Source organism: Martes martes (assembly GCF_963455335.1).
Source record: "Martes martes genome assembly, chromosome: 8".
Taxonomy (NCBI): Eukaryota; Metazoa; Chordata; class Mammalia; order Carnivora; family Mustelidae; genus Martes; species Martes martes.
Window position 1 is genome coordinate 54,927,514 of NC_137895.1, and position 15,658 is coordinate 54,943,171.

At 43.7% G+C, this 15,658-nt stretch overlaps 1 protein-coding gene across 2 annotated transcripts in view; it reads left to right on the plus strand.

Moving 5' to 3' along the window:
* The window catches only part of ETV6 (ETS variant transcription factor 6), a 230,469-nt gene that overhangs the window by 175,429 nt on the left and 39,382 nt on the right, over positions 1-15,658 (plus strand). For both annotated transcript variants that reach the window (XM_080810446.1, XM_080810445.1), the window contains exon 3: positions 9,227-9,391. In XM_080810446.1, the coding sequence (XP_080666572.1) occupies positions 9,227-9,391 (165 nt within the window). The remainder of the gene's footprint in view (positions 1-9,226; positions 9,392-15,658) is intronic.

Consider the following 15,658-nt stretch of genomic DNA (forward strand, 5'->3'; position numbering starts at 1 on the left):
AAACCCTACCTGCCACGACTCCCTTTGCAGAGGGTAGAGGGGGCCCTCTGGGCACTGCTCAAAGTTCTGGATCTATGGCTAAATCAAACCTGCCACGAGAAGTTGAGTTTATGACTGATTATCCCTACTGCCCTTGCATTGTTACTGTGCGTTGCAGAGGGATTTTTTTTTGCAAGGGATTTTTATATCCATTATTGCATCTTTCAACCCGGACAAAGCTCACTGGATTAATACGGAAGACCTGGGGCTGGAGTTCTGATCCTACGCCCACTGTGACCTTGAGAAAGTCCCTCTGTCTGAGCTTCAATTCCATCAGCAAGTACAGCTGTGGCAGCCTTAACTCCCTCACAGAATAGGTGTGGGATGCCACGGATGTGGCCACAGATGGTGATAGCGAAGAGTTGCTCGGAGCTAGAGTAGCCCGCCTGATGAGAATGTTGTCAGGTGGGGGTGGGGTAGCAGTCACAGGCTGCGCAGCTGGCCCAAAGGTGGGTTGGGGATCTCTGTACGGTCTGCCATCACTGGGGGACCACTGCCTGCCAGGTGTGATGTGAGAAGCACTGAGCTGTCCCCATCAGCTCCATGCGTGCACGTTTTAACTCTTTTTTTTTTTTTTTAATTTTTATTTATTTATTTATTTGGTGCAGAGAGAGACAGAGACCACAAGTAGTCAGAGAGACAGGCAGAGAGAGGGGGGAAGCAGGCTCCCTGCCGAGCAGAGAGCCCGATGTGGGGCTCGATCCCAGGACCCCGAGATCATGACCTGAGCCGAAGGCAGAGGCTTTAACCCACTGAGCCACTCAGGCGCCCCAACTCTTAATGGTACATCTAACAATAGGCAGTTCTATCTCCAGAAGGTAGAAGAAATGATGAGGAACACTTGGAATTTGGCCTCAGGTCTGGCAAATAAGGAAGAATCAGTTGGCAGAGTAGAAATTATGAGAACCGCTGAGAAAGAAAACGTCATCTTAGAATTAGAAAAGAGAAATGTAAGACGTGATCTTTCAGACATGTGCCTTCAGACATTTAGAGGAGAGGTAGCTGTGGTCTCCCGATCCACAGTGCTCACACACAAGTCGGAGAGTCAGGGTGCTTTTGAAAGTGAACTTCTGGGGCACCTGGGTGGCTCAGTTGGTTAAGCACCCGACTCTTGATTTTGGCTCAGGTCGTGATCTCAAGGTTGGGAAATCAAGTCCCACACTGGGCTCCACACTCAGCGGGGAGTCTGCTTGAGATTCTCTTTCTCTCTCAAGTAAGGAAAAAAATCTTAAAAAAAAAAAAAGCAAAGAAAAGAAAAAATGAACTTCTGATATGAGCTGTACTTACTGGGACAAGAGGGGAGGAAGGCAGCTGAAGGAACTGATGAGGCTGTATTGGGGACATTCTCTGGGAAGCTCAAATTTTAAATAGGTTTTTTTAAAAAGTAATGCAGGCTTGATATAAAGAATTGGGAAATAACATATGAAAAGGAGATAGTAAGCATCGCCTGTAATTCTATGGAGTAACAGTTGGCCATTAATATTTTGATGTTTCCTGGTGATATTTTTCTGTGCCTTGTTTGAAATTATCATACATACACACACATGCTATCTGGTGTTCTTCCGTACGAACAGATACTCTTTAAAAATATTCAGTGATTGGCCGCCTAATTTTCTATCAGAGACGTTGTCCGTGGTTTGCTTAACTAGTCCTTACTGATGTTCCCAGTTTCCTACTAGTAAAAAGAACACTTCAGTGAGCATCTTTGTGCATGAACAATTTCTCTATATTCTAAATTTTTAAGGTAGATTCTCAGAGGTTAACATTTATACAGCTCTTACATTACCACCAAATTGTTTGTCAGAAAGATGAAGCCAGTTTTTCTTCCCACTCTTTTGTGTGTACCAGCCTGCTAAGCTCAAATTTTAAAAGGATGTATATACTAGATGGAAGAAAAACTCACTGAAAAGGAAAACGTACAAGAGCCGTTTAGACCTAGAAGGCTAAAACTACGTGAGCTGAAAATTCACCATGGAAGCTGCTTGAGGAAACAAGGAATGTCGTGGGTGGTTTAAGAATAAGGACGGCATCGGGGCACCCGGGTGGCTCAGTCGGTTGAGCATCTGACTCTTGGCTTCAGCTCAGGTCGTGTTCTCAGGGTCGTGGGACCAAACCCCGCAGCGAGCTCTCTGTTCAGCGGGGAGCCTGCTTGAGATTCTCTCTCTCCCTCTGTCCCTCCCTTCTAGTCTCTCTCCCTTGCTTTCTCTCAAATAAATAAATCAATCTTTAAAAAAAAAAAACAAAACAATAAGCACAGTATCAGCACACTGATTGGGGCGGATGGAGTGACATTGACAAGAGGCAAAGAGAAAACCAAATTGTTCAACTTCTCTCTTTCTTCTTTCTCTCCCATCAAGGAGGATGATTGGCAGACTGAAACAAGAATGGCAAACACTGACATAAGGGAATTAAAGCCCAAGATGGGAGAATTGATGTAAAAGTGAATCTAAGTTGTTCTAAATAAATTCAAGACTCTTGGCCCGGACAAATGACATAGGAGAATGCAGGGCTTACAAGGCCGAGCTCACTGCAGGCCACTACGGTGATCCCTGAGGGTTGTAGGAAACTGAAGAGGTACCGAAAGAAAGAATCTGAGCCACTCTTCACCTGATCATTCAGAATCGAAAAGGAAAAGGTGTAGGCACCGACTAAAAACAGCTAGCAGGGTCTGACTTCCAGATGAAATTCAGGACAGATTTTGAAACATACATGTTGTGAGCACTTAGGAAAAAGTTATCCATTCAGAGCCAAGCACCCGCGCCGTCTCTTCCCCCTCTAGCCTCTCCAGTGAGGCTGCAGTTACATATTTATGGACATTTCATTGAATTTTAGATGGTGTCTATTCAGCAGAGCTGGCAGAATGTAATCCAGCTACCAGAGTGTGTACATGGGTTGATCATTGAACACTTGTGCCCGAAAGGAGCCAATAACTTGATGAGTGTCTGTCTGCAAGGGGGTGGCTGTTAGGTCCCCGGAGTGCTCCCATCCCAGCCCACACCTCCTCAGCATTTTGTCAGGAACCTGTTGAGGTGAGACACATATCAAAGCTGCAGATGATGTGAAGCTGTGAAGTGTGGTTGTTACTAGAAATAGAACCAAGTCTGGAGAGACTGCAGCATGCTGGAATGATGCTACAAGTAACAAGATGAAATCTAATATTGATGGACGTGCATTCGTATGGTTGGGTTCCAAACACCAGCTATGTATGTGCTGGGAAGGGCGAGCAAAAATGAGAACAGTAGTTGAGAGTAGCTAGTATGTATTAGATGCTTGCTGTATTCCACACAGAGTCCTATGTATTTCGTATTACCATCATTTGTATAATCTTATTCTCTACTAACTCTGTGGCCTCTTCACATTTGATAAGCACATTGTCCATGATTCAGTGGTACCTATTCATGGGTTGGAATGTGTCCCCATTTTTCAGTTGAGGCAAGTAAGAGACAGAGAGGTTGAGTAACTTGTCTGAGCTCACACAGCTGGGAACTAGTGCTCTGGTTCTCAGTGCCTGCCTGCTTATCCGCCGTGGAAATTCACGCAACCGCTGAAACTGTTCTCTGGCTCTTTTTTAAGTCAGGACTTTAATTTGATGTCCTGCCAAAATACCAGATAAGCTTAGACAGAGAGGTAGGTGGTTAATAATATACGGACAGCTGGCTTGTCCATTTCCTGGCTGTGTGTCTTCGGCCAAGTCAGTTCAGTTCCCTGAGCACCAGTTTTTCTCCTTTGTAGATGGAGATAGTGATTGTTTCTATCGTACATTATTGCTGTCGGGATTCAGTGAGTTCTGTATAGAGAGCACTGGGACCAGTGCCTGGACACATAAGCTCTTGTAAGGATTTGCTGTGGTTATGAGGTCCTTGAGAAGTGGTATGGCAGGGTTTGAAGAGCTGGGACCGTGAAGCCAGACCATGTGGGTTTGGATCCTAGCGCCACCATGCCTGGTGATGTGTGCCGCATTTTTTGCTCATCTATAACATGAGAATAAGAATCTTTGTAGAAAATATTCAGGCTAAGTGCCCAACAACTGGTAGCTACTGTTATCAATAGAAGCATATCGCCTGAGGGAAGAGGGTTCTGGGCCAGCTCCGGTACTATGTTTAAGGGAGGGAGCTAAATCTGCTGTGTGGTGGAGGTGGGCGGGTCGGAGAGGGTCTAAAAACTACAGCAAAGAGGTTACGTTTAGACCAGTTTAGGACATTTAATCTGCAGGCGAGATGACTAAGCAAGGAAGTGATAACTTTTCCTCATTCATGTCAAGGGTTACAGAAATTGTTCTGTGTCACTGAATCAAGTTATGACACAGCATGGAGAAGCTGGAAACAGAACCTGGGCCACCTTCATCGTGGTTCAGCCTCTTAATTTTTCCCGGCTTCATAAAGATGGGTGGCAGTTGGGCTAGATCCATCCCCAGGGTTCTTCTCCTCTTTTACAGTTCTGTCCTATCAGCCACAGAATCAGCATCAAAATCCCGTTTACACAGAGAGTTTGGGACAAAGGGTGTTTCTGATGAATGCATTCTGTAGCAAAAGAGCCTGAACTGAATTTCATTCAAACTGGTGCCTTCGCTTCGTGACTCCGAGCCCCGTTTCCTCCTTTGTTAAACTGAAATGAGAACATGATAGATTTCACGGAGCTGTTTTGAGAATCACGTGAAGTCATACATGTGAAAGCACCTAGTCAAAATGTCATGTTTATCATTGCCTGAGCCGGTTTAGAACTTTTCCAAGAACCGTAATAGAAGAAAACACTCTTAAGCACCACACTCTACTCAAAATAACTTAATCTGTTTTCCGAGACTCAGAAGATCATTCAGGAAGTTTCAAAATCTCAGGGTCGTCATCGTGAGGAGGGAGTAGTTCGGTAGAAAAAAGGTCCTAGCTGTTTGTATTCTTTGGTTTTTCGGAGTCAGATGCCATGGGAGGGTGTTGACTATGTTAACCCAGAAAGCAAGAGATGACGTACTCTGAGCCCCTCATTTTACAGAGGAAGCCACTGAGCCAGAGAGAAACTGCCGCAAATCAGCTGTTAACTAATGGGAGCTATGGGGGTTAAATCCAGGTTCCAGACTCCCTGTGCATTTTCCATCGTTAGTCTAAACGTAACTCGGAGAGCTTGAAATTGGGCTAACAATGTGCTGATGAAAGTGGCTGCTCCTCTGACCATGGAATCGAAGAACTATTAGAAGGAAATTTAGGGCCTGGGTGTCACTAAAGGGTATGACACCATGAACTTCACTTGACCTACTTGGAAAAAAAATGCAGTAGAATTCTTAGGAATTTTCTTAATCACAGCAGTTCATTTCTTCTATACAAAGTTCTTCTCAAATATGCTCTGAAATGAACTGACATTAAAAATGCAGGTCTTCGTATGGCTCTCATGGGCTTATAATGTGCACGGGGAGTAGTGTGACAGAAGCACAGGAAAAGGGTCTCTCTTTTCCTTTTACTAATGATAAGTAACATCAGTATGATTCAGCTTTGTTGAGTTAACGTCGCAAGAGAAAACCATAAGGGCAGTTCTATGTGAAAGTTCTCCTTCACCTTGCCTGTGCGGCTTCTGTTAGGTTAGCCGCAGTGAGCCACGTCAAGTCTCAAGACCAGTGCCAGTGAGCCGTGAGTAGCCAGTGAGGGCAGCGCTTTATTCCTGGATGTGTTCAAAGCAGAGGGCCACCTACACCTCCCTCCTCTTCCCATTTATAAATCTACTTCTCCAGAGATATACAGATTTTTTTTTTTTTTTTGCTCTATTTTTAGTCTGTTGGTAACTGGAGAAGGCCTCCCAGGATCAAAGTCTGGGATGAGGAGGTTTCAGTTGACTCAGTCTTCTCTGAATCCCTAATAGATACTGAAAATCAATCTGAATTCTGACTCCGGGTGGGAAATGCGTGCACAAGCATAAAGTGAGGGATAAGAGCACAGACTCTGAAACCAGACTGCCAGGGTTCGAATCTCAGCCCCTCTTGTTACCCTGGCCCTATGACCTTGGGCAGATCCCTTCAATACGCTGAGCCGGAGTTCCCTGATCAAACCCCTATCTCGTGGGATTGCTGTGAGCAATGCAGTTAAATGAACTTATATTTATAAAGTGCTTACAAGAGTGCTAGATGATAGATGTGCTTAATAAATGACTATTAAGCAAATTAAATGGTCCTAATTAGACAGAGTTGCCTCTGGGTCCAAGGCTTTGTTCCATTTAGATGCTATAACTCCCAGCCTTAGAGCTCTTAGGTTTGAGGAAAGGGGGCCTCTTTTTCCTCAGTCATTCTAGTGAATTAAAGAGGAAACAGCAGTAGAACTTGACTTTGAACACCATAGTTTATCAAGCCTCTTTCCAGAAGCTCGGCAAATGTGTCTACCTTCTCTTTATGCTAAAGGAAGAGTAGTGACTCTGATCGTTGTCCTGGCAGGCTTTGAGCAGGTAGCTAGGTTTGTTGGGGTCACTTTTGTAAACCTGCTAGGATTGCCTTGGTATTCCCCGGACTGACGGTGACTCTATGGGTCCCTTTTGCACACGGCCCAGAGCAGCACTCCGGTCGGTTCGCTGGGAGGGGGTTTCCGCAGCGTTGGCTTCAGGGACTGGGCTGTGGGAGACATTAATGGGAAGTGAAAAGAGAAACTGTCGCCCTTCACCAGCAGGGCTGTTTGGAGTGTGTGACTCTTCTTGTATTTAGGGAAAAGATTACTCATGAGTATTTTCTTCCATAGAATATAAAGAACCTCAAATTACTACTTGTGTCCCCCACCCCCTTCTCACCCGCCTCCCTCCGGTTCAGTGAATCTCTGCAGACACTTCAGCATTTTACTCTCATTTCCCCTCCTGAGTGGGATTCGGTTCTGTATTTGCTCTGGCGTTCACACTTCCAATAAGCTACCCCATCGTTTTTCCTGTTTCTGACTGAGCGTCTTCTGCTCTGTGGCCCACCTACGACCAGGCTCCTTCCTAGGCCAAGCTTCACTGGAACCTCACACTTGGCTCCCAGTATCTGGTTGTACCCATGCTGTTTGTGTGAAGGAGAGGAAGGGGAACGTTCTAGTAACAAGTCACTAATCACTGTGCTGTTCCTGTTCAAAGGTGACACCACTGATGATAGGAAGTAAACATTAAGGATTTTTACCGGTTCAGAAGTTGAGATCTTGTAGAACCATCCTCAGGCCCACTCTCATTTCACTGCAATTCCAGATATGTTTTCAAGGTCATTGGAAAGAGTGGGGGCACCTTTTATATCCAAGGACCATTGAATAGGCATTACTTCTTGGCACAGTGAAGAGGCAGAAACAAAACCTTGAACTCGTTAGTGGCTGTCTTTTAGTCTCAAGATCATAGAGCAGGAGCATGCTACATGTTCTTATTTTATGATGCCGCATTTTTTTTTTCTCACGTAAAACTATTGAACGTACAAAACAAGAAGAACTCTTAAATGCCCTTCTCTGATGAGCCCAGCACCCATAGTTCTTTCTTGGTGCCCTACACGATAGCCTGCTTTAGAAAGGACTTCCCCAGAGTTCAAGGAAGCCAGCTGCCATTCTTCAAAACTAGACTTTGCAGGGGAGCAGCCACCTGGAAGACAGATCATGCCCAGAGGCCCTGGACCTTCTCCAAGGGATCTGAGCTGTTCGTTCCCTTGTCCACCAGGGAGGAAAAGCAGCCCATCCAAGTAGACCAGACAGTTCTTTGTGATGCTTAAGGATGAAAAGGTGACTCTTTCCAGGATCCAGCTGAAGGGCTCTTTGATAGCACACTCGAGTCTCCTTAGCAAGTTTAAGTAACTTACTGGGGAGACTGAATCTCCTCTTAGCAAACCCTGACTCCATTGTACTTGAACTATTAATTCATGCAATACAGTTTTAAAGAATGAAGCTCTGTTGAGCTAGCTTCTTCCAACCCATCTGTTATCATTTGGTCTCAGGACTGCTTTCAGTTCTTAAGAATTATTGAAGACCGCAAATAGCTTCACTTATATGTATTTTATCTATCTATATTTACCATATTGGAAATTAAAACTGAGAATTTAAAAAATACTTACTGAAAATAGTAAGTTAAGCTTATATTAGCATTAAGTATGTATTTATAATATATCTTGCAGAACAAAAAAGAATTAGTGAAAAAAGTGGCATTGTGTTACATTTTTGCGAGTCTCTTTAATGTCTGGCATCATAGAAAATGGCTGGATTCTCATGTCCGCTGCAATATCACATGTCATATAGCTTCTAGAAAATTCCACTATATACTCATGAATGAACGAGAGTGGAAAAAGTCAGTAACCTCTTAATATTGTCATGAAAAGAGTTTTGACTTCATAGACACCCTGAAAAGGTCTTGGGAGACCTGAGGGGGCCCCAGATCACACTTTGAGAACCACTGTTCTAAAACACTTGAATGATATATCAAAGATTTCTTATAACAGCAAAATGAAATAAAAATATAGACTCACAGGCATCCAGAAAGATCCAGCCTGAGCTACCCTCTTAACCTAAGCTGCAGCCCTCCCTTTGGCCCACTTCTGGTCCTACTCAGAGTCCAAGTACCACCCCCGCCAGGAAGTTCTAACATCAAAAAAGTATAATGAAAAGGCAAAAGACCTTTTATCCTCACTTTGCCCTCTCATTCCCAGAGGCTAGCCTGATAGTTTCCCAGAGGCTAAGTGAATTGTTCTTCCTGGAAGAAGCTTCAGGGAACACTTCATTATTTGGCAGCTCTCGAAGGTCAAGCCCAGCTCTGGAACATTCTCACTTCAAAAGGACAGTGGGTGACAGTCAGCTCAACTGTGATGCTAAGGTCCCCTTCAAAGCACATTGACATCTGTCATGACTCTTGAGTCCCGTGGGTGTTTCAGGCCACCGAAGAGCCTCAGCTTTAGGGCATCCCTGGGATCAAGACAGCCTCAGGGGCTGGACAGGGAAGGACCTGGCACCAAGACCTAGGGTCCATTAAAGACGTAAAAAAGGATTTGTCTTATTTTGCCTCTAAATAAATAGTTAATTGTATACCACACTTTGGTACTTATAAATCTTGAGCTTTAACTTGGGATTCAGAGTTGAACATAAAGGCTCTTCAGACATGGACCCTCAATTTTATTAACCATTCAGAAAGCTTTTCCCTTTATTCCAACTGTCTAACTGACAAGACCTTCTCTTCTCTTCTCTCTCTCTCTCTCCCTCTCTCTGCCTTGCTCTCTCTCCAACAGGCTTGCAGCCAATTTACTGGAGCAGGGATGACGTAGCCCAGTGGCTCAAGTGGGCTGAAAATGAGTTTTCTTTAAGGCCAATTGACAGCAACACGTTTGAAATGAATGGCAAAGCTCTCCTGCTGCTGACCAAAGAGGACTTTCGCTATCGATCTCCTCATTCAGGTGAGAGTCTGGACCCCTGACACGTGCTCAGCGGGGACAATCTGTTAGCCATTGGTTGGTCTTTGCTACCACTCACCGTGCCCAAGAAATCCCCACAGTAGGCCACCAGGAACACAAAGACAATGACCTCAGCTTAAGAGAGGAAAGATCCTGCTAATATAAGTCAGTCTGAAGGGAAAGAGGAAGAACTTCCAAATCAAGGGGAGAATTTGAAGGTTGGGAGAAGAAATCTCCTTAGGACCTACAGACACTGGGACTTAAGGGATCTAGTTGTGGCCACCAAATCAAGAAGAAAATGCATTCCAGCCCTTTCACTCTGCGTTGCTTCTGATTCTGAAACATTTGAAAGAGGTGCTTAGGAGTGAGTTTGGGTGGTGAGCTGCTCAGTGAAAACCAAAGACAGAAGAGAACGGGGCTTGAGCCCTGCTAAGGTAGATGGAGTGGGAAGAAGAGACATGAGGAAACAGGAGGTAAGGATGGGGGAAGAGGTGGAGATCCTAGGAGCTACGGCAAGCTTAGAAATAAACTCGAAGGGCTTCAGGTGATACCCTTTGAAGTACTGAATTGTGTGAAGTGTTGCATCTTGTAGCTTATAGAAATCCTGCAAAGTGCATGTGGAAGACTTCTCAGGCTCATCTAACTAGGCAGTTTTGTCAAAATAAGGGCCTCTAAGACTCCATGGGAAGATTCGATTCAGTGAAGAGCTTTTGTACCTGCAAAGTGTATTGCTGACCTAGGTAAGACTTCAAATATACTTTCTAATTTCATTTCTTAAACATTAGGATATTTAGAAGATAGTTATTTGGGAACTCCATATGTGAAAGTGGACCTTTGGTTTGGGGTTTACGCCCCTCAAGGGGCTAGTTCTTCAAGTACCAACAGACTCTCCTTCTCTCGAGTCTCATTGTGGCCCATTTTGATGTAACTTGTCCGGCAGAGACTCTCTTTGTCTTGACAAAGGGCAAAGATCCTGCATGAGGTCCTAGCATAGATCCAACGACGTTCAACCCTTATTTACTCCTGGAGGCCTGCCAGAGGTTAATAAACTAACCGTCACGAGGAAACATCGCCATCACAGGGGATGAGATAAGGATACAGAACAGTATCTCCCCCGCTTTTCCCAATTGCAGCAGACCGTTGATATGAGGAAATGATAAAGGGAAGTTTCCCCCAGAAGTAGAGATGTTATTGAAACTTCAAAGTTTATTATCTCTGAAAAGCAGATCATTTTTGAGGTTCTGCCAGGGAATGGAGGAAGACATACCTGAAACATTTTGTCTCAAATCATTGATTCTTTCTGTCGTCTCAGAATAAGAAAACTAGAACGACCATAGACATAAATAAAACTAACCTCAAAGGAAATGAAATAGTTCCTTTTAATTTAAAGCAAAAATACTTACTTTGTCTGTTCTCATGAAAACACAAAGGTATACTTAAAGGGACAAAGTCACCTCTCTGGAGGAAAGAATCTCTTAACTCTTTAGTGTGTTCCAGAAAAACCATTCATGTAAGGCAAACAAGGGAAGACACAGTGATGCGTTTTGATGGGATTTGACTTAGCCCTTCTCCTGGCTTTCCTCTATAAGTCTGTAAGTCTCCCCACCTCCCCCAACATATCTCAGGTACTCTTTTTTGTTGCTGATTTATTTTTTCCCTAGTGACCTCTGTCCACTTTAGAAACCAGATTCTCTCCGCTCAAAGCTGGAAGCAAAGATGGGCAATAGCCTCCCAGTCATCTCTTGCCATTTTGTCAGGTCTCTGCCAGAGTGGGCCATGTGGAAGGTGGACAGGATCCCACGGTCTAGTTAGAGAGAGAGGATTACGTTGAACCTAAAGGTAAAAGGAAGCTGTAGAGGGAAGAGAGGTCAGGTTAGGATGGGGCTTATGAAAGAAGGAATGAGTTGATGTGGTGCAGGAAAGATGGGTGGAACTGAGGAGGTCAGGGGAAGAACATTCCAGGTCACTGGAGCAGCATCAGCTTAGTGTATTTGGATGATGGTGAAGTAGTCCATCTGATGAAGGGAAGAGGCAGGAGGCGGGAGGCCAGATGAAGTCAGTGTGCTAGGCTGGTCATGGGGTGCTTAGACCCCAGTTAAGGGGCAGCAGAAATTCACTTGGTGAGTATGCACTGAGCAACTCCATGCTCCAGATATGGAAGTATGGGCTAAGGAGGTTCAGGGATAGCAGAGGTGATTTCTGGCTGGCTTGTCAAACAAAATCTCCAGGATGTGGTGGTGGAGCCAGACTTTGAAAGCCTGGAAAGGCAACTGAAGGCAGAGGTAAGTAAAGGTGTTAAAGAAGAACTGTATCAATTGGTGTAGAGATGGAGTTCAGAGATAAGGCCATGCAAACTCGATCCTCTGTTTGAAACACTGTACATCATCACTCATCACCCCTGCCCAGCTTGTCTGTTTGCCGTTTCATATTTGACGCTCTGCTGACCTTTTCCAGGAAAGCTTTCCCTGATTCGAACCCTGCTTCCCTGACTGCCCCCTGCCTTCCTCTCCTCCACCTCTTCCCACCCCAGTCTGGGATAGGTGCTGTTCCTCTTTTATCACAGAGCATACCCTAATTCTGGCCTGGCTCCTCACATACACAGACACACACAGACACACACACACACCATGTTATATGTGATTGCTTTCTGTTCTGCATCTCTCTTCTAGAGTAGGAAGTTCATCTGGGCAAGGGCTATATCTTGGTAAGCTGACTTGCCTCCAACATTTAGCACGGTGCATGGCATCCAGTTGGCGCTCAACAAATATTGATTGAATGATGACCCAACACATGACTCCATTGAAGCCCAAGTCAAGAAGTTTGAATTTTATTTTGCAGGTAGTAGGAAACCACTGGAAGGTTTTGATCAGGGGAATAATAGAATTGGAGCTCTCCCTTTGGAGCAGACGTTGGCCATCAGTGCATGGGGTGGACATAGGATCCCTAAAAACAGGAGACCTAGTTAGAATGTTCTTGCGACAGTCCTAATTTGGAGACACTGAAATCCAGAACAAGATCAATGAGAGTAAAATAATAGGACTTCAGGCCCAGAATGGTGAGATAAGATGAGGAGCTCATGTGTAGGAAGGGCTAAGACTCATTTTGGCCAAGGGATGCTACGGCATCCAAAAAGACATGCTCTGTTCTGCAGTTGGAATTCTGAGACCAGAGCCAGGCCAGAGCGGAGAACAGTAGATGGGACCATTATTCCCATTACATTGAGCTGGGAGTAAGAGAAATGTATTCTGTAGGTTATTTAATTAAGGCATTGACCAGAAAGCCATGGACAGAATTTCAAGGTGATACCTGCCAGTGGTGGACTGCAAGAAAACTTTCCATAGAACAGAGGGATGCTGTCAGAGGGTTTGGAAACAGAGCCAAGAAAGAGTTAAGAAGACCGTCTCATGATGTGGCCACACAGCAGGGTAATGAAGGCATGATCTACTTGCTGGCATTCTCCCTAGGTAGAGACAAGGTATAGATAGAAAATCTTTTTTAGCTCTCAGATGCACATTTGCCACTATTTTTCCTGACGTGGGCTTTCTGGTTTAGCATTTGATGTTATAGATGTCCCGAGGCCCAGGTTCTGTACATGGCTCCTCCACAGGTCACAATACTTCATTGGCCCAAATTTTCCTCTTCCATGAAATGGAATTTCTACCATATGGATCCTGAGCTTCCTTCTATTCTTAACAGTTCAGCCCAGCTTCACGCATGAAACAGTGTTCAGCTTCTGTTCAACAGCACAACCTCCTAACCCATAGGCAATGAATAAATACTTTGATCTCCTTCAACCTGTATGCCCTGTAAAACTCATACTTCACCCAGTTTTTTCTGTCTTTCTTTGAATCTTTTTTACTGCCCAAGATGAATCAGCAGCAGCTTCGCGCTAGTCATGGGGCTGCTGAAATAAAACAAAAGTCTCTGGTTGCCCCGTCACCGTGAATGGATGTTTATAGCTTCCTCCCAGCCTTGTTTCCTGCCTGGCCTCACCCAGAATTATGCTCTCTGTATATGGAAATAACATTCTTCTCAACACAACTCATTTCAAATGTAGAGAGGAAGGAATGGGACCCAGTAAATTATAATTACCTGAAACGTTAATATGTCTTAGGTCCAAATATGGTAGCCTCTCTGAACTCCACATTCTTTGGCCAGTTTGACAAACTGCACTTATCTCATCCATTTCCAGGACATAAGTTCTCCATTTTCAACTCTATAATAAAGCAGGGAACATGCCGAATGTGCTTTAAGTAATTATATTATCTCCAAACTGAAGATTTTAAGGCTGAAGACAAATGGGATATTTTCTTTGGACTATCCTCCCTGTTAAAAGATGTGAGATGGTGAATTCATAACATTTGCAAAGCTAAAGGATAAATGTAAAGTACCTGTAACTTTATAAAATTTTAATGTGTACAGGATAATTTTACCTACTCTTTGAGCTACTAAACAGTTAGTACCTTAAATGGCCTGGGATGATTTCAGTTCAAAGGGGCATTTGATTGTTTGACCACTTTGAAACTTGAGAAAACACATGAATAAGAAGGAACAGACAAATTAGTGTTGAGATTAACTCTTACTTTGAGTTATCCATTATAAGACATCGAGGTGGAATGGATTTATGTACGCATTTTTTATGAGAACAACAGCAACAAAACCCACAAGTCATCTTAATTTAATTCATATTAGACTATCTGCTATTGCCAAAACATGGGAAATAAGCCTATTTTCAAAGTTCCTTCAGTTCAATTCAGCAAAAAATGTATGATGGGTTTACTAAGTAAATCAGTCATTTAACAGGCCGAATGTAATTCTGCGAATTATTTCTTCCCTCTCCAACGCACCAAAATCTTTGTTTTTGGAAATATGCTTTGCTTGTGACCTTCAAATATACTGAAATTTTCTTTCAAGGTTGAGTGAAAAATATTGATCTTTATCTTCTTAAAGCGCCTCCGTGGAACAACTTGCTTTTTCATTTCTATTAAGCAATGGTAGGTGCACTTGCTGGGTTGCATGGCTGGGCCAACAGGCTATTTTAGAATCAAGGTGCAGAATCTGAGGGGATGGGTCACAGAGGAGTGGGGAGTTGCAGCAGGCATGACCCTTGGTTGAGACACCCAGCATTGGCTCTTTCTTCTCCATCTGTCTGTGAATGGAGCAAAAAAAAAAAAAAAGAAAGAAAGAAAAAGAAAAAGAAAAAAAATGTACACACATCAGAGAAATGCTTAGCTAGGTCAGTTACAGAAAGTCATTTAATTTCTTAGCACTTCGCTTTTCCCATTTGTGAAACGGTGGGGATGACCAACCCCTCTGCCATACGGCGTGATATTATAACGTGTGAAACATACAACACTTCCTTTAATATGGCGCATGCTTATTTTACAATATTTGTATTTCCTCACAGGCTTATTGTTTTGTTTCTCTATAGTGTCTCTTTATGTTCCACATCCAGCTAAAGGCAGTTGTCCTATGGTAGCTCTTTCCTAACTGGTTTATTCTTGTCTTAAAGACAATATTCAGATTTTCCCACAGCCAGCTCCCTTTTTCTCAGGATCTCTGTGTCTCAGACACAGATATCAAGCTAAATCCCAGATACTTATTCCTACGTAAAAGACTAGCTTATGTTTGTGGTTACAGAGGCACTCTGTATTTAACAAAAAGGCCTGTCATTTCATCAGCCTGCAAAAATGAGTTGAATGGAATTTTCAGAAAATAAGGTTGAACAGAGATGGAAAACCAAGCATTTGCCCAATGGGAGGAGCCTGTCATGGCCACCAGCAGGACCTCCCTGGGCCAGTGCCTGCCTTGACATTCTCACCGCTGAATTTATCGGAAGGACCCGAGGCCTTGGACTTCATCCTGAACATCTACCATGGGCAGGAAGGACCCAGCAGAGAGAATATGATGACAAATCTGAAATGTATCTCTCCCACCCTCGCACTGTTGTTTTTTTTTTTTTTTTAACAATTTGTTCAAAAGGAAACTAAAATCTGAAAACAGGAGAGAGAGAGAAAAGAGAAGATTGTGCAAATTTAAGAATGTGTTACTTCAGATAATCTTCACATGAGGTTATGTGCACAGTAAGTCATCACCTGAGAAATGCAAATATTAAGAATGTTAAAATTCAGCTTTCATCCTACTGAACTTGAGAAGTTAAACATTGTGAAACCCCAGGGGCAGGGCCCCGGGTAGCCCTGTAGGTGATGCTGTGCATAGGTCCAGCCTTCGACAGAACAGGGAATGCATAAGAACTTTAAAAGTGATCAG